This window comes from Pyricularia oryzae, chromosome 4 (assembly GCF_000002495.2).
Source record: "Pyricularia oryzae 70-15 chromosome 4, whole genome shotgun sequence".
NCBI lineage: Eukaryota > Fungi > Ascomycota > Sordariomycetes > Magnaporthales > Pyriculariaceae > Pyricularia > Pyricularia oryzae.
In genome coordinates this window covers 4,968,113-4,986,661 of record NC_017851.1, presented here as the reverse complement: position 1 = coordinate 4,986,661, position 18,549 = coordinate 4,968,113, and the positions used below count along the sequence as shown (strand labels likewise).

Here is an 18,549-nt window from a genome sequence, read left to right as displayed (position 1 = left end):
GTGTAATGCCGCTGGAAACTCCCTTTGCGTTCATGTTGTTTGCATTTCCCAGCAGGTTTCACATGTCTTCACCGGCATGAACTACAACAGCTTAGCGCCTCACGGCGAAGTGCTCTTTTACTTCTGTTCCGTGGCTCGTCTCCCCTGGTCGGGTCTCTCTAACACAGTTGTAGGGCTTTGGTTCATTTCTGCAGTGTCCTCAGCATGAAAAAAAGTTTAATAATAGTCAAAAAGGTTAATTTCAAAAAGGTTAATTCATTACAGGTCCCTAATCGGTATCGAAATAGGTTGGCTCCAATATCACCAAGAAACTAAAAGAGACAAGAATTCCAAAAAAAAAGTCAAACCCAAAACCTCCATAACGCCAATACCCATACTTATGATTTCCAGTCTCAACATTGCGAACGCTAGAACCTCGAATAACGCGGCCTTTGATCGCTCCGTGTGCCACACTTCATCACCGACCCAGCCTGTCCGTCACCCCGGGAACCGTGAGTCTCCTGCGCGGTGACCTGGGGCTGCGTGCGCCGCCCGTCCCGGCGCCAGGGACTGAGCCATCCGGCAGCAGGTCGACTACTCTCGCTCCGGCACGATTGGCTATGGCCGTGTAGCCCGGTGGCAACTGCGAGGGGTCTGGGTTTCCTGTCTTGGAGATGGGGATGGGATACTGTTGCATTCTCGGTTGACCCCTGAGATGGATGCTGGCGTAGGCCGTGCCGCCGGCTACTTGGTCCTTGAGCTCCAGAATCATGTTGTTGCCCTGGTAGATTTGGATGGGGAGAACCATTACTCGGCGTGCGGCGGCGCCGGAGCCGAAGGCGAGGATGGTCGCTGATGCGACGGCGAGGATGGTTTGGAAGTGCATGTTTTGGATGATGGATGGAGTTTTTTCTTGTTGATCGGGTTTGGAAAGAAAAAGACAGGGCAAAGGATTGTCAAGGAAGGACTTTGGGTCGGAAAAAAATAGACTTTGCGATTGAAAGAATGTGGCAGCTGGGAAAATCCAGCCAAAAAGAAAAAAGCAAATTGACAAATGAAATCGCAAGTGCGGGTGGGTGGTAAAGGTGCAAAATAATCCATTAGAGTCGAGGGAATTGCAGACTCTTTATACTCTTTGATGAAACGACTTTGTAAATTGGTCTAACCCGCTTGATAGCATTCTTTACATTATACTTCCTTGCCGGTTCTAAGAATAAGTTCTCTTTCTCCACACAAAACGTCAGCCTTTATTCCAACTTACCAGAAAAAGCACGTGGGTTACTAGTCGTGCCCTGTAACAGCATGTTTATCAATCAAGCTAAAAGCTAATAATAGCGGATTGCATTATGTCGATCATGAGGTTGCGAGATTGACAATAATGATGCACACGACACAGTCGACCCGACGGGTGAACTGTGCATCCGGGCCAGAGTCCCGAACCAGTGTCGGTATGACACCAAGCCAGGACTTCATACCATAGGTCCTGTCCTTGTATTTGCAGAGTTGTGGTTGCAGCTCTCACTCTGAAGGGACTTTCCTGGCGAGCACATGCAAATCTGGTCGCTCGACTGCAAAATGCCATGTGACAGGTTCTTCGTATTCGATGGGCTGAGTAAAGGGGCACTTATCATTCACTTTATGGCCTTGTCTCGCTCATGGGATTGCAGGAAGGGTGATGCTGGTATTTTTAAAACGTTAATCTTGGCATCCGAACGATCATCTATCAATCAGCTCGACTCCATGGGTCTTCATCTCCAAGATTAGCTCGAGAACAGTATTTTGGCCTGTAACAAATTACGATATACCCTGGAATTCTATTGTCCGCCCAGCCTTATCATTTGGAATGGAAATTTTGGATTAATTCTACTATTGTTACATGCGATTTAGTCCGCTGCTTGTATCTTTTCGTTCGATTCCTACCATCCAAAATTCCGAATTGTTGTCGCTGCATTGCGCAAAATCCAAATCCACTTTTGTCCCTTTTTGTCTTCTTAGTTTTTGGCACATGGAAAGAAGGAAAAAAGAGGTTGAGCTGCAAAAGAAAGAAAGAAAAAAAAGATCGTCGCTGCAATCCACCCGACAATTGAGATGGCGCGCGTGGATTGAATTTGCCTCAGATCTCCCACATGCTTTAGTTGACCAAACCACCGGTAAAGAAAACCGACTCGTCCAGAACATTGTTCAATTGACGATCCACAGCGAGATTCCAGAACTCGCGTGGGCGACGTGTGTCGATGGAGAAGGGGAGATGTGCGTTAGTTGGAAATCCCCACGGGGCACATGTACCACAATTTTCTTCCCTCTGGGCCCTGGGGAGGACTTCCTGCATAATACATACAGTAAACACAGTACGACGCAATCACCAACGACGCTCAAAATCGCAAGCAATCAGCTGAGCACAAAAGGACTTGTTATCCTGCCATCCCGACTTTCAAGGGCCCCTTTCTTTTCGGGAACAAGTAAAGAGGGGAAAGGCCAATCGAGTCATTGGTCCCAACGCCCGCATCGTCTCTTGTCGCTTTTTGTTCTTGTTTGAAGAGAAATTTTTCCCATCCTCCGCCAAGCGCCAAGACAGTATTTCGCGCCGAGCACGCAAAACCCCTCGCAGCGACGAACCCCCACAACACCAGACCCTTGGCCGACCAGTTGCGGACAGGGAGCCCCGCATTCAATCGTGATCCAACATGAGAGTAACCTACCGCATTAGGCAAGGCCGTTACTTGGTATTTTTATTTTATGTTCGTTTTTTATTTTTGGTGTGCCTTGTATTTTCTTACTTGATCTCCTCTCCCTTGGCTCCCGCCTCCTCATGAAATGTAACCAGTCCAAATCTCCCGAGTTTGGTTTAGTCTCGTTACATTTCCACAGTGGCACAGGATCGCAAGAAAGTACTAGACTAGGGGTTGTGGGGGCCTTGAGGGCAAAAATGAAAGAAGTGAAGAGAAGAAAAAGACGTCGCTTGTCCCCGCCGTCACATCGCCCGTCTCTCCTAACCCGTGATAAGCGGCTTTAAAAGCGAAATTAAGCGGCTCAGTGCCACTGCCGATAAAATTTAGATAGGAAGACAAGGGAAACAAACATATCGGACAGCTGGCTAGACATAGAGCACGATGAACTGCAACTGGACTGTTTTTATGCCTTTTTTTTTATCGTATCGCCTTCTTTGCCAGACGCACAGCGCCTGAACAGCTCAGCACTATTCTATCCCACTGCCGTTTTTGTCGTCTTTCTCTAGAAAAATAAAAATCCCCGTCTTTCACCGCCAGAACTGCAAAGAATCATGTGGTTTCATTTCGCCATCTCGTCACCTTCTCATCCTCCCGACCCCTCTCCCGCCCTTCCATCAAAGTCGTAAGCAAGCGGGGAACCGTTGGTTTGGCCCCCGGAAAGAAATTCCTGTCAACTCCACCAACGCCAATACCCGTATATGGAGAAAGTTTTGCTCGGCGTCTGCCGACGACGAACGCCGATCTAGACCCGGCGCCTGCTTGCGCAGTCTCCAGACTAAAAACGAAAAACAAAAGACAAAATAGACAGAAACTGACAAACTAACAAAAGACCCAATTCCTTGCATTTCTCGAGCAGTCGACCCTCTTTCCTGCAGGATCCGTGCATCGAATAGGAGAGACGAAAAAACCCGCGGCTAAGGGTCTCGTGTTGTGCGATCCACATTCTGCAGTGCGGAGGAGCCAAGGATGGAGAGAGTACAAATCGTAGAAAAATAAAGTTGATCAAAAAAAGGACTCCACCATGTTGGTAACTTGGAGCTTTTTGGTGTTTACTCCATACCGTGCGGGAGAACCTCGGTAATGGCGGGTCCATCTCTTTTTTTTTTTTTCTCTGTTCTGTACCTTGCTTCTTTCCTTTCCCCCGGAAAAAAAGAACAGCTGCGCCAAGGTATTGTTCTAGACGTTGCTGATCTCTTTGCGCTGGTAGGTGTTTGACCAGACGTCGCGGCGCGGCTGCGTCAGGCGCTTGAAGCCCATCCACGGCGTGTTGATGGGGCTCTCGCCCGTGTACAGGAACGCGTCGTAGATGAAGCCGCCCAGGAGGCAGCCGAAGAATGGGGCCACCATTGGGATCTGCAAGAGTGATTCAAGGGAAAGATTAGTAAGGAGTGACGACAAGACAAACGACCACAATAAAAATAAAAATAAAACTTCAGAACATACCCAAAAGTAGTATCCCCCTGCAGACCACACCTCGTCGCCGTATCCAATCATGTACGAAACCAACCTGGGGCCAAAGTCGCGGGCCAGGTTGATGGCGTAGCCCGTCTCCCAACCAAAGCAGGCACCGATGCCAAAGATGAGGAAGAAGAGGGCGAGCGGCATGAGGTGGCCGGCGTCGTTGTCGACGAGGGCGTAGATGACGAGCATGAGGATGGCGCTGGCCACGACCTCGGAGAAGAACATGCCGGTGCGGGTCATGAACGGCGCCGGGTACGTGCAAAAGACGCCGGCCGTGGCGTTCTCGCCGACCACGGTCCTGATCCCCTCGCCGCCCTCGAAAAAGTCAAACGCGGCCTTGTAGTTGCCGTACACGATTGCCGCGCCGACCATGGCGCCGAGGATCTGGGCGATGGCGTAGATGGGGAAGCGTCGCCAGGGGAACTTGCGGTATACGCAGTTGGCAAACGTCACGGCCGGGTTGATGTGTCCGCCGGATTTCATGGAGCAGTAGACGCCAAACATGACGCCGATGCTGTATAGTTGGTACGAGGTTTTAGTTTCAGTTCCGTTCCAATATACCAGATGTTGTATATCGTCCCAAGTAAAATAACAGAACAAGAGCAGAGACTCACCCCCATCCCCATGATATGCTCTGATATTCACCCTTGGTGCCCCTGCTCAGCACGACCTGCGCAACGACGCCGTCGCCAAACAGGATCAGCACCATGGTGCCGATGAACTCTGAAAAGGCATCCTGCCAGATGGTCCGGACGCGGGTCCAGGCCAGCTCGGGTGGTACGGGACCGTTGCCGGGCGGGATGACGCTGTCCCTCGGGTCGGCGACATCCTCGTGGTGCGACCCCTTGGTCGTCAGGTCTGACGAGCTCTCTTCCTTGGACATGAGGACGTTGGTCTTTTCAATGGTGCCGGGTGGAAAGGTTGCAGAGTCTGGGGTTTTGACGGTATATATCTCCGTGACGTGTGCCATGTTTTATAGACAAGAGAAAGATCGATCTCAAACCCCCAAAGAGAGGTGAGACCTGGGATCCTAAAAAAAAGGGGTGGTGTGAAAGAAGGGGGTTACAAAGGGTTCTCTGTGATACCGGCGACTTGGACTTGGCTAGTGCTGGGCTGTCGTAGTGGTTGCATAAAACAATGTGCCAAAAGGAGGAGGTGGCGTGAGTTGATGAAGATGATGCGTCGCGTACGCCCAGAGAGTCTTTTGTTTTTTTTGTCGGTCACAGAAACACGGCAGCGTTTCCTGTTGGAGAACGTGAAAATGTATTACCAAAAGGCCAAGGGACGCCAGAAGCTGCAAGAACCTCGCAATCTTCTCTCAGGGTGAGACCGGGACGCCTTGACCGTTTATAGCACATGCATGCCGTCGTCTCAAGTCCTTTTTTTATCCTTCGGAAAGGAGGAAGAGGGGGAAAAAAGGAAAAAAAAAGAAAAGAAAAAGGTACTTAGTGACCCTAACGGGTACGTGCAGGGGGTTTCCTTCTTGCAGCGAACAGACGATTACATACGAAAAGGGGAATAGATGAAAAAAAAAAGAAATAATAATTATGATAAAAAAATAGTCCCAAGGTTTGTTGAGCGACGGAAGCGAGGGCCTAAGCACACACCACGGGGGGATGGGGCGAAACTTGGGCTGAGTGGGAATATGGTTCAACGTGTTACCACAGCGGGTTGCAAGCTTTCCGTATATGGGATCATGAGAAACACGCATTGTTTCTCCCAACCCGGGTGTTTTTTTTTCTTTTGTGGCTTGAGGGTAGAATACGAACTTTGATAAACGAAGCACAAGTATTTTCATCACGACTTTGTTTTGCTACAATCATTCCATTCACTTATGCTGTCACCAATGGCCGACTCATCGTCGCAGGAATGAATTTCTCAAAGAAAACGGTACGACGTTTGGAAAAAACCCCTTATCTGGTACGAGGAAGATCAGCACATGATCAATGACAGACCGCGGCTCTAGGATCAACGCCGTCATCCTTGGCGATGGGCAAAGGGGGCAAAAGGGGTCAGAAACGGTCTGCCTGACCCCTCACAGAACCGAAGTCCGTGGTCATGAGCCGAAGGGGCCCCTTGGACGGTATCCTCAGCTCACACCACCCCCGTCTCCGCACCGGCGGCAACGGTCGTGAACAGCAAGCGGCCGAGTCAAGTTTGCGCATCTGGGATCCATTTCATGCTTGAGCGTCGGCGGAAGCGAGGAGGAGAAGCACGATAAGCCGAGTGGTTGCATCGTCAAGCGAGCAGGCGGGTGGTTTGGTTCGAGCCTCAATGGTCGACCAGGTCTTTGTGCTTCTGGCAAGGTTCTCACCGAGGTCATGTCTACGGTCAGAAGGAAAAGAATCCAATCAAGCTTGGTTTTCTGACCATTTTGGCCTTGTCGGCGCTCATCCGGCCACCCGGGCAGTCCATTCGAGAGGGGGGAAAAGGGCAGGGGGGCGTAACTTGATAACGATGGCCGAGAGAACGGGAGAAACGTGTAGAATGGAAGCGCGCCTGCACGAACGGGGGTACAGACCGGACGTGGAAGGTAATACGACTGCATGCGGCGGGAAGCTCCTGTCTTTGCAATAGTGGCATCACATGAGAAGTGACATGCGGGTACAAGAGGGTACAGGATGGTACAGGAATGAAGACTATCAAGACCTGTGGGAGGGGCTTCACATGGTTGAGGTGCATCATGCCGTTCCATCGGGTCACTGACGAGAATCGAAGAGGTAAGGCTTGAGGAATGGGCGAGTCGTATGTACAAAGGTTGTACTAACGCAGTGGAAACGGAAGAGAGAGAGGCAGCAAAAGGAATAAGGGAGAAAACAAGACTGCTGTGCCGCTCATTACCGGGAGCAAAGACCCGGGATTGGTCTCGGGACAGCCGCTGCACTGTGACGTTGGACTCTTGATTCTGAATAACGGGAGGGAGGGATGGACTAGTGATCATGAGCATATTGTTGAACCTCCATCGGCAAGGAACAAAAGCACGGCATTGCGCCGTTCTTTGCTTGGGATCAAGAAGTGTCCATGTTGAAACAATCATGCGTATCGGTACATAGACAAGCTTACAATCAATATTTTTCGTACTAGGACAAATACAACCTAGCTCTAGAACGAAAAAAAAGTCAATCAAAACCGTCGGGAAACAAAGTCCAGAACGTTTCCTCCATCATCCACTTTCCAACGCCAAGAAATAATGCCGGATGCCCCGGCCACCAGCAAAAGAGCACCGTCAAGTTAGCGGGCGTGGCGTTTGCTGGGCGGGGGGAGAAGGACAAAACGGACAATTCATCGCCAAGCGACATGCCGACGTAGTACTCGAGAGTGGTGCTCTTGGAATCTTTTTCTGGACAAACATGTCCTCCTGCATGCGTCGCCCCCGCAGCCGAGACCAACGATCCAGAAAGTCGCGTGTCATATATTGGTCCGTTTGCGACCGAGGGTGAGGAAATCTACATGCGAGAGGGGGCGTTCTAGGCATGGTTCCAGAGCAGGTGAATGTAGATATGCAAGGATGAGGGGCTGTGTAATAATTTTTTTTTTTTGCTCCTTTTGTTGGTCCTTTTGTGTATGATGTCGCACCCGCCCATTGAATCCGATGCTTACTGTGGGCAGGTAATCCCCCTGCTGGTTTGTACCACGCATGCATATTCGGCTGTCTAAGGAGGTATTGGGAATGGGGATAGTGACTGGAATGGGAATGAGGAGTTCAAAATCATTGCCACAGTTGGAGGAATCATGGGTGGGTAGAAAAATCATCAAAAGTAAAAAGATCCCTGACTCAATGTAGTTGGTATAAGTCCGTCGTCACCGTCGACGGGAAGATGTTTTAGCCGACGTTTTTTGTTCATGTGGATCGAACCGGTGCAAAGATACATCAAAAACCCCAGACCCCAGGAATTTAATCCCTGTGGAGGAAAGCGGGACACCCAGAAGCGCCTAGACTTGGCCAACCCACAATGTACGTTGCACATGTAAGCTCCTCTTTTTATGTGCGGTGCTAATTCCCCATCCGAATAAAGACGGAAAGATATGAGTAAGATCTAAGGTAAAAAGAAGAAATAATCACCACAGAAAATAATTAGTAGCACTAGCAATAAAAAAAAAACACCACCCCAGATCCGGGCATGGGCTGGTCTTCGCTCCTGTGCTGCACGTGTCTCCCCGCACGCTCCTCATCCACGCCGAGCTACCCCAACTCTAAAGCCAATTCCTCGGGGTCGACTGAAAAAAGGGAGCAAGCTGAGCTACACGAGGGACCTTCTCCTCACATCACCACCACAAAATCGCCACCCTCAGCACCCAAACAGCAGGCGGCTTTCGTCCCAAGTTCGCGAACTTCTTTGAAAGATCAGAGAAACTTCATTTCCAATTCCAATATCAAGAGAGAAAGCAAGAGCAGCACCACCGAAATGGGCGAGGCAACACACCACAAGAGCTCAGGCTCTTTTGTAGGCGCCATCGATCAGGGCACTACCAGCTCGCGCTTCTTAATTTTCAACACTGCTGGCGAGGTCGTGGCATCTCACCAGCTCGAGTTCAAGCAATATTATCCTCAACCTGGGTGAGTTGCTTTGCGTTGCTGCATTCAAACGCCGCCCTTTGCACTCAGTCTCGAGCATTCAACTGACATGATCCTCTTTATCTCTCAGCTGGCATGAACACGACCCGCTCGAGATTGTCTCCTCGGTCGAGACGTGCATCGACGGTGCCGTCCAGGCCTTTGAGGCACAGGGCCACGACCCGCGCCAGATCAAGTCCGTCGGCATCACCAACCAGCGCGAGACCACGGTGGTCTGGGACCGGACGACAGGCGAGCCTCTGCACAATGCCATCGTCTGGACCGACGTGCGCGCCTCGGACCTGGTCCGCCGGCTCAAGCGGCGTCTTGGGGCCTCGGAACTCACCCAGCGCTCCGGCCTGCCCCTCAGCACCTACCCCTCCGTCAGCAAGCTGCTGTGGATGATTGCCAACGTCGACAAGGTCCGCGAGGCCTACGACGCCGGCAATCTTGCCTGTGGCACCGTCGACACGTGGCTCGTGTACCGGCTCAACGGCGGCGCCGACAGGAACGTCTTTGTCAGCGACCCCAGCAACGCGAGCAGGACCATGTTTATGAACATACACTCTCTCGAGTACGACGAGGACCTGATTGACTTCTTCCGCCTCGACACGGAAAAGGTCGCACTCCCCACCATCGTGCCCTCGTCAGACCCCAAGGCCTACGGCTCCCTGGCCGGCACCTCCCTCAAGGGCGTGCCCATCATGGGCTGCCTGGGCGACCAGTCGGCGGCCCTGGTCGGGCAAAAGGCCTTTGCTCCCGGCCTGGCCAAGAACACGTACGGCACCGGCAGCTTCATCCTGATGAACGTGGGCGAGAAGCCCGTCATCTCGACGCACGGGCTGCTGACGACGGTCGCGTTCGACTTTGGGCCGGGCAAGCGCTTCTACGCGCTCGAGGGCAGCATCGCCGTGGCCGGGTCCAGCGTCAAGTTCATGGTGGACAGCTTCAAGTTTGCCGAGTCGAGCGCCAAGCTCAGCGCGCTGGCCGAGTCGGTCCCGGACAACGGCGGCGTCGTCTTCGTCACGGGCTTCAGCGGCCTCTACGCCCCTTACTGGTACGACGACGCCAGGGGCACCATCTTTGGCATCACCAGCTACATCACCCCGGCCCACGTCGCCCGCGCCACCCTCGAGGCCACCTGCTTCCAGACAAAGGCCATCCTGGACGCCATGCACAAGGACAGCGGCAAGGCGCTGGAGGAGCTCGCCGTCGACGGCGGCATGTGCAACTCGGACTTGACCATGCAGGTATGTTGAGAATTTTCATCCCCCCATCCTACTCGCCCTGGATAGATGCAATTACTGACGTGATTCTTTTCTCGTCGCAACAGACCCAAGCAGACCTCATCGGGATGCCCGTCAACCGGCCCCAGATGCGTGAGACCACCGCCTTTGGCGCCGCCATCGCCGCCGGCATGGCCTCTGGTGTGTGGAAGACGTTTGAAGACCTCAGCGAAGTCAACACCGAGGGCAGGACGTTGTTCAAGCCGCAGATTTCACCCGAGGAGAGCTCAAAGCGTTTTGCTAGGTGGGAGAAGGCTGTAGAGATGAGCAGAGGATGGATGGCTTGATTTTATTTTCCTTGGTTGTTTCTTGTTTTTTTTCTTTTTTTACTTCTTGCATGGTTCTTGGCATGGAATGCTTTTGTTTGGAGGTTACGTTTACCTTTTATGATCTGTCGCGTGATGTTCTTTATTCAATGATAATGACGTTCTGTTGCATCTTGTCATGTGGGAAATTGTCGGGTATATGCCTGCTCATCGGTGGCGATGACGGGTCTTGCCGTAAAACTTAAATTGGCCGGAGAATACGTTTAAAGTTATCTGACTTGCCAACGTCAGTAGATTATTTTGCCTGTATTCCTCAAGACCCTGACAGGCCAAGTAGGAAGAACCTAATGGGGGAGTTACACCACACATTAGAAGTGACAAAAATATGTAGAAACATACCCATTGCCTTTTTGTCCGCATTGGAAAGTGTTCAAATGGCACTCCTAACGATGGCAGATGGTTGAATAAGAAATCGGTTCAACGGAAAATAGCGAGCCTGGAAACCCAAGCCTTTTGACCCGACGAGTCCACAGGCTTTGCTACAGCGGTGAGCCGATGCCACTGCGCGCGATCCAAAGTGATTATTTAGCATGAGCAATAGCTTGCGTCATCTCCGCAGTTCGAGCATTTTTGACGGGGAAAGATCCTCATATTACGCTCGGCCAACTTCTTCGAGATCTTTGGTGGCGCCATTGCCGGGCTATTGGTTGGTCGAATGGGGTCAAGCCCAGGTGCTCGAGACCAGCATGGGTGCAGCAATTTTGATGATATTGAAGAAGCGCATCTTGCACGGTTTAAAGAGCTAGGGTTTGTTGAAAGACTAGTGAAATCCGAAGGAAAAGAAAACACTAACATAGAAGAGATCAAAGGAAGGTAGCGAGGGAAGCCGAATGATCCAGAGCGTGTGGGGGAGAAGAAGGCATAGAAACACACGCGAGGGGAACAACGGCTCCTTTATACAAGTCTTTTTTTCTTGGGTAAGCTCTTAGGGCCCGAAGTTGTTAGCGTCTTCCCAAGGGAGGATCTTGCCAAGGACCCATGCAGCAAGTAGAGATGTGCTCAGCAGGTTGTTGAAATGTACCGTTGCAATCTCCACACCGGTCCGAAGTCCAGATAGACCTACCTTTATGCATGCAAGCCAAGATCTCCAGATAGACGCCCTTGTTTATTCATTCCTAAAGTGTAAAGCTTGGTCAAGTTTTTCAGAGCAGCGATACACTTACTAGTACGAGACAATCACACAATTCTTGCTAGTTGATACATGGTAAATTTGTTTCGGAGATATGGTCTGTGACGGGCTCCCTGCGACTTTGCGTCCCAGCAGGTGGCTTTATATTAGGCTGTTAGCCACACATTCAATCACCTTCAGGCTCCCAGAAAATTGTGCCTGCGTTAGCCAGCCACACAACGGCATTATGAAGGCATAGAATTCCAATTTGTCGTCATCCTATCACCAATACACTGTCCACCTTATGGTATACGCTATAGATACATCAAATGTGAAAACCACAGTTGTTGCGGGGCCCAACGGGGAATAGTCGTGTCGACCCGTCTCATCCGAAAATATAACATACTACCAGCAGACACAAGACGCACCGGGACAGGTAGTAGCTCAGGGGGACCGTGTGCCCAAGCAGTCGCGTTCCATCAGCGTAACCAGGAAGAATTCCAACACGCAGTAACAGACGGGAACGCTCGCCCCAGCAGAAATATTCGCCTGCTACGTAGGGTGCTTGGAGTATTTTCAAGGGGAGCCGCCCTAGATGTGTTGTACTATTCCGGCAGGGGTATAAGTACGTACCACCAGGACCAGGGCCTGTGCTACATGTCATCCGGACAAGAGCGAAAGCAGAAATAGGCTACATATCACCAGGTCATGGCTTGAGACTAAATATTGTATCTAATCGGCTCTAGCCCGAATGCCTTTTGGGGAAACGTTGCGCAATCGCGCGTTTGCTATTATTAATTAAATGATAATTTAGCCCCTGAAGCCACCCAAGGGTTCCCTCATGCTGTGGAATTAACCCTAACCCAGACCCAAGCAATGTAAGCAAGCAGGTCCGGTTGACCAGCTTGACCGCATTGGAACTGAACAGGTCCAGTCGAATACATCGGCTTCTTTTCTCCGACCATGGTAGAGCTACTGCAATATCTAGGGCACCAAACATTAATTGGTATTCGAACAAGCTCGATTGCGTCCAGCGGAGTTCAGCGACTTGTTGCTGATTGCGCTGCTGATTGGCAAGTTCAGCGGCAGGTTCAGGTAGGTCCAGACCAGATAAGCGACCGGTCAGGCCTCGCCTAGAAGTTGAAATTCGGCATGATTTAGATTCGTTTGTCGTATTTTCATGCTATCAAGATGGTGTTCTGGAAGTGTGGCTTGCAAATACATGGCTTGAGCCAATGCACAATTGACGATTTGCTGCGGAGAATTTCGCATTGCATCAAGCCAGCCAACAACCGGTCAATTTACTGCGCATAATTTATGCTCCTATAGGATTCCCCAATCCCCCTGTGCGTCTTGTAAGGGTATTACTGACTACTAACTTTCTTAGCACAAGACATCTAAAATGCAGTAAGCTTTTTGTTTGGCTCCTAGTTCTAGTTTCTTGTTCCTTGGGTTGCATGTAGGCGTCGCCGTAGCTACACCTGATTCACAAGCAGGATCAGCTCGGAGACTTACAATGTTTCAAGCTCCACGTGAGAATAATTACCTCTTGACTTGATTCCATGTTCTAGACTAACCTAGTTCTAGACTAAGGAGGTGGAAACCCAGGCACGCCATTGCTTCTCAGCGCCACAAGATTAACAGTGAGGTCGTGAAAGACATGATTTTTGACAAATGCGACTGATCAAAGAAGGGGCATCAGCATCTGCATGGTGGTCAACAAATAGAAGTATGAGAATCCAGCATCTCTCGGTCTAGAATCTATGCCTTGTCAGGCCCTCTGCCAAAGGAGTTGGGCCAACACTAAAGCTGACACAATGTGTTGGCGAACAAGCTTAGGCCTCTGGCTAGTCCCGGAAGCTTACCTGGGTTTCGGACTTTTTTTATCTCTTGCAAACGTACACACTGCCAGTGGCCATAGCGTCAGATTGAGAAATCATGAGACGAAAAGGGAACTGAAGCTTTGACGGAGCCTTTCCCCGGATTGGATCGTCTGGTAATTTTGCTTCTTTCATCCCGTCCCCGTGTCTGGCTCGATCTTGATACCACCGAGGGAAAGCTTGATAAAGTTTTGCTTGGAGCATTTTCTTGGTGGGCAATGCGGCAGCTGCAGGCTTAGGAATGTCTGAGACCAACATCAATATGCGAGTATGCAAGAATAAAAAGAAATTTCTCGTCAAGATTAGCCGACTGGTCTGTGTTGTGTTTGAACGGCCCCCTACCATTTACCTATTCTTCCCGCTCAACTCAGGAATGGAATACTCTCGCATTCGCATATCGTCTTCTTTCTCCCCTGCAACCAATAAACGAAAAAGATGTCATCATATAGTAGCCCCCGCGGCCGTCGCCGGCGGGATAGCTACGATGACTACAACTACAACAGCCAGTATGGCAGGAACGCACCACCTCGATACCAAAAAGACGACCGCTACCCAGCGTACGACCGCGGCCGACAGTGGTACGACGACAACTACGCCTATCGCCATGAGTCCTACGACAGCGAGCGAAACAGCAAGGAGGCGACCAAGCAGCCAGAGAAGCGCAAGCCCAGAAACAGATCCCTGAAGGACGTGACCAGCAAGATGCTAGACCTCGTTGTGCGCCCGTCGTCGCGCAAGCGGGCGCCCTCGCCCGACGCCAAGAGCGACGTCACCGCGGCCTCGAGCCATGTCCGCGCCAACCGGAGAAGCCTCAGCCTGGCCGACTCGAGCCGCATTCACAGTCGCAGCCGAAGCCGCAGCAGGAGCGTGGGGAGCCGCGCCAGCTCGGTCCACACGCGCGTCACCAACAGGAGCCACGCCAGCTCTGCCCACACGCGCGTCACCACCAGGAGCCGTGGTGGACAGACGTCGGGGGCCAGGAGCGAGCGCGGTGGCGACAAGAGCAGAAAGAGAGACAAGAGCAAGCACGGGCGCGAGCTCGACCACAGCGAGAGGATCAAGCAGGCGCTGCTGGCAGGGTTGGCCGCCGGGGCCGTAGAGGCGATTCGTGTGCTTAACGAGCCAGGGCCGTGGAGGGGGCCGAAGGGGAGGAGGGTGGCGACGGCGGCCTTTTCGGCTGCGGCGATTGAGGCGGCGATCGACAAGCACCCTGATCACAACCCCAACAAAAAGGCCGTCATCGCCAGGCTTGGTGGACTGGTGATGAGTCGATTGATCAACGGGCCGACGGAGAAGCAACGAAAGGGGAAGAGAAGATGAACAGGCAGTAAGGATTGCAGACGTGGTGACTGGTGTGCTAAAAGCAAACAGGATGGCGGCGCGAGCCTTTGTGAGCAATTTATGGCTTGTCAATTTTTAATAGCGAGGATATGTGTTTGTTTGTCTCTGAATTCGCAGCAGCATGGTGCTTGGAATATGGAATCTTATAAGTTATGAGTCTCCAGCTTTAGTCATGGATCATCTGCCATATCGTGCGGTTACTAGTAGACTTTCCTAGGACGGAAATCTGAACAGATGCTTGCAGCCTTTGGGTTGAACAAGTCATCACCCTACGTGAGACTGAGAAGTGTCAAGCTTGAACGCCTTTGTCGCTTCACTCGGTGATTCCAAACCAGTTTGCATGTATGTAGCAAAGATAAATACCGCAAACTGGAAAGCTTTATGCACCTACACATAGATTTTGTATTTGTTTGCGTTGATGTATGACATTTTCAACGTGTGGCTCACCGTTCTGATCGTCGCGGACTTTTGCAGCCAAAGGTTGACAAACAAACTTGGCGGGCCATTGACCATAAAGTCGCAGCGACTTCCAGGTCGTCGAAAAAATAGACCAGGGAGAAGACAGGGGATCTGCCATCACAGAGCCAAGCTTCTTCCTGCAAATCATTTGTAACTTGCAACAATGGCTACAGGTGCACCCAACGCGGCAACCGAGCCCCTGCTCAACAGCCAGCAACGAAGCGGCTTGGCCTCAATCCACCAGTCGCTCAACAATGCGCGCACTCAAGTGTCGTTGCTACTCGATCAAGTCACCAATATTGCAATCAAGAGAATGCTGACCGAGGTGGCTGATGATTTAGACGTGGTAATTTCGAGTGTAGGCAACATTGAAGCCGATGCTACCCACCCCGAGAAACGGGTCAGAGTTTATGACCCACGAGATGTCGAGTTCCAAGCGGCCCAGGCGAAGCTCAGAGAACAGGAAAAAGGAAATCGCTGAAAAGAATTTCAATGCCCAGATGTTCTCACACATGACCTCTGCGCTGCACATCTGGCATATCTTTGGCGGCTCACAGTGTCAATGGTGATGGTTGTTGAAATGGAGGATGTGGCTCTTTCTGCTGGTTTCCAATGTTCAGGGGCAATCTGAGGTGGTACCAGAAAAGGCGTTTTCAGTAAACAGGATAGAATGGCAGAAGTCAACCTGTCCAGACACTAAGGAACGCCGCCTGATTCTGGGTCTCTCGACACAGCATCATTTAGCTCCTACTGTGGGCTCATGGTGCGCTCTCTGCCCAGGCGACAAGGTTGTTCTGCGCAAGGAGTCTATCCGGTTTAATCGGTTCGATCGGGCAGGCAAGCCTGAGTAACGGCAAATATGAAGGGGTTGAATGCGAAATGAAGAATGCTGTCAAATAATTGCTTCCAACACAACAACCATCATAACATTGTGTTCGCACCCCGAGTGTACTACGCCTGTCTCTCTTCGGGTGTATTTCCTGACAATCAGGTACCCCTGAACAGATAACCTCGACTGCAGATTACAAGTCTCGTTCCTTCCAGTTGCCGCCGGTACCGGACCCGCAATTTGCAAATACCATGCTACCTGCGCTACAAGTCGTGCCTTCCTAGTTTGGAATCTTCCCAATTGTTTCTTGGCCCAGGTTTGGGCTGCCAAAGACGCAGTCACCTAGTTGCACTGGAATTCCAGAAACTGAATTTTCAACATGCTGCTCTGTTCTCGTCACTCTTCGCCCATCCACTTGGCAGGCGTTCGACCCGTTTCTTCACGTTACAGATCGACTCTGACATTCCCTCCGCCTTTCTCTGCTTGAAGCCACGATACATGAGTGGGCTTTTTTTCCTTGCACTCATTCCATTGTATTTGATACCTTTCTTTCATGGTCCTTCCGTTCTTTGAGTGCGCACTCCTGTTCTACCAATGACCATTCGTTTTGTACCATCACTTCACCTTGGATCTTCAACATCTCGGGCTTTGTCGTAGTTGATTCTCCAGCCGACTTCACCTATTACCTTGTAACGGCTCGCTGTTAGGGTACTAGAGTTGATTGTTCAGCGCTACTAGAGGTAAAGTTGCAAAGGTTTCGTTGAGATTATCAATGTCCACGGCATCATCGTCATCAGACGCCCGCAGTCGAGACGTAACACGCCTGCCGAGAAACTTGCGGTAATAGCCAGTAATCCCCACCGGAAAGCAGGCCTGCCAGTAGTAACAGCAAACAGAGTTCCTAGCGCAGGTTTCATTCGATACAATGACCAGAAAGAACCGCCGCCGCCGAGCTACGCCCCCGGGCGACCGAAGAACGCGTGCCCGCCTTGACGATGATAGCCTGCGGCCACAGGACTGTTACGAATCAGCAATTGTATATCGAGCGAATCCTTTTGCGGGCTTCAATGCGCCTACCAACTTCGGATTCAGTCATGATATCGCGATCAACAATATGCCGCCATCGTCGGCCGAGTATCGCATGAGCGTCTTGCTTCCGCACGGGATCAAGATTCGCGACACTCCAAAATTCTACGATGCGAATGACCACTTCGATAGCAACCCAACTCATAACAACTTCCATCGAATCCCCAAAGAAGATGGAGAATTGTCTGCGCACGGCCTTGCTGAGGTTTGGGTGTCTCCATCGCTGCTGAAAGACTTCGTTCAGAGTTACAATGCTTTGCTGAGATGTCCGCATGCCTCAATCGAGACCAAAAAGGCTGAAGTCATGAGCCTCCTGTTCAGAAAGACGAGTTACGGCCTCCCACCGCACATTTGGAGGTTGATGAACTGTTTTCAGATCGAGCGACGATTGGGCACTCGTCTGGCAACCCCAAATACCGGCTTCGGGAGCAATCCTACAAATGCTGCCACTCCTCCCATTGTTCAACCTTGCATCTAAAGCCTTGTTGACAGTGATACTTCGGATTGTAGCTACTGGATCCAGACACTTGGCTTCGGGAGAAGCTGGTCGGAATCTTTCATTGGCCTGACGATGCAGCTGGACAACCGAATCATCCTGCCGTATCTGACCATCGAGTTTTGGCGAGAAGGCGATGGCGAGTTTGGCTGCGTGAACAGAATGGCAAGAAATGCAGGCGTCGCCCTGTATAACAGATACATCTTGCGGGAGATGTCTGTGAACAAGTTGATTGAAGAACCAACTTGGGATGCCAGAGACACTGGCGATCCTCTACAAGACATAAAGCACTATGGGATAGTCATGTCAGAAACAGGTTTCACAGTCAGGGTGTTCCTGCCTGACAGCCCCGGCACTGCACATGGCGTTCAAGGCGACACCAAGACTATCAACTGTGGAAATCTCACTGGGCAGATGAGGTGGACGGGATGCACCGCATATGAGATGATGTCTGGTACTCTTCGACAACAGGCATCAGTCTGGTATCTGCTAAGCTGGGTGAACGAGATTCATCGTTGGGCGATCGGAGCGTATGCCCCTGGTTGCGCTCGCGATATCGACCGCTGCATGTCAAAGAGGCAGCGGTGATCAAACGGAGTGATCGCATCGCTCGGGAACCTACATGGTTTGGCATGTGATGGTGGTTTTTTGTTCTTTTTTTTTTATCTCCTTTCGCGATGTGGACCATGGATTTCTTGACCTGAGTTTGTCAATCTGCTGGATGGAAAATTTACGCTATGTTTTAGCTTGTTGTAAGCGTTGATTTGGCGGAGAATGTGTTGTACGTAAGGGATCAACGATGGTCTTGATGGTCACGTCATGGTTCGGTGCAGCCTCAGGCTAAAGAAGAGCTACAAAAGATTGTAAAGGAGAACCCGACTGGCATAGTAAGTAGAGTAGAAGGTGCAAAGGAACACAAAATTATATTTTAATGTGGCAAAATGTTGCTTTTTGTCCGTCTTGCTCCAACCCGCAACGCATCCATGCAAGCAAATGATGCAGGGCACCGTACTG

At 51.0% G+C, this 18,549-nt stretch overlaps 6 protein-coding genes across 6 annotated transcripts; 4 read left to right on the top strand and 2 right to left on the bottom strand.

The window, feature by feature from the left end:
- Positions 1 to 457: 457 nt before the first annotated feature.
- Positions 458 to 865, bottom strand: MGG_10004 (uncharacterized protein; the record flags this gene model as incomplete). The annotated part of the gene is made up of 1 exon (XM_003717455.1): positions 458 to 865. The coding sequence occupies one exon, from the start codon at positions 863 to 865 to the stop codon at positions 458 to 460; it is 408 nt and encodes a 135-aa protein (XP_003717503.1).
- A 3,019-nt stretch (positions 866 to 3,884) lies between these two features.
- MGG_13615 (uncharacterized protein) lies at positions 3,885 to 5,139 on the bottom strand (the record flags this gene model as incomplete). The annotated part of the gene is made up of 3 exons (XM_003717454.1): positions 3,885 to 4,061; positions 4,152 to 4,683; positions 4,784 to 5,139. The coding sequence occupies 3 exons, from the start codon at positions 5,137 to 5,139 to the stop codon at positions 3,885 to 3,887; spliced, it is 1,065 nt and encodes a 354-aa protein (XP_003717502.1).
- A 3,391-nt stretch (positions 5,140 to 8,530) lies between these two features.
- MGG_10005 (glycerol kinase) lies at positions 8,531 to 10,297 on the top strand (the record flags this gene model as incomplete). Its single annotated transcript, XM_003717453.1, has 3 exons — positions 8,531 to 8,727; positions 8,816 to 9,974; positions 10,058 to 10,297. The coding sequence occupies exons 1-3, from the start codon at positions 8,576 to 8,578 to the stop codon at positions 10,295 to 10,297; spliced, it is 1,551 nt and encodes a 516-aa protein (XP_003717501.1). The 5' UTR covers positions 8,531 to 8,575.
- A 3,462-nt stretch (positions 10,298 to 13,759) lies between these two features.
- MGG_10006 (uncharacterized protein) lies at positions 13,760 to 14,644 on the top strand (the record flags this gene model as incomplete). Its single annotated transcript, XM_003717452.1, has 1 exon — positions 13,760 to 14,644. One exon carries the CDS (start codon positions 13,760 to 13,762, stop codon positions 14,642 to 14,644), a length of 885 nt encoding a protein of 294 aa, XP_003717500.1.
- Positions 14,645 to 15,287: 643 nt separating this feature from the next.
- MGG_10007 (uncharacterized protein) lies at positions 15,288 to 15,605 on the top strand (the record flags this gene model as incomplete). The annotated part of the gene is made up of 1 exon (XM_003717451.1): positions 15,288 to 15,605. One exon carries the CDS (start codon positions 15,288 to 15,290, stop codon positions 15,603 to 15,605), a length of 318 nt encoding a protein of 105 aa, XP_003717499.1.
- A 1,273-nt stretch (positions 15,606 to 16,878) lies between these two features.
- MGG_10008 (uncharacterized protein) lies at positions 16,879 to 18,123 on the top strand (the record flags this gene model as incomplete). The annotated part of the gene is made up of 2 exons (XM_003717450.1): positions 16,879 to 17,396; positions 17,550 to 18,123. 2 exons carry the CDS (start codon positions 16,879 to 16,881, stop codon positions 18,121 to 18,123), a joined length of 1,092 nt encoding a protein of 363 aa, XP_003717498.1.
- Positions 18,124 to 18,549: the final 426 nt, after the last annotated feature.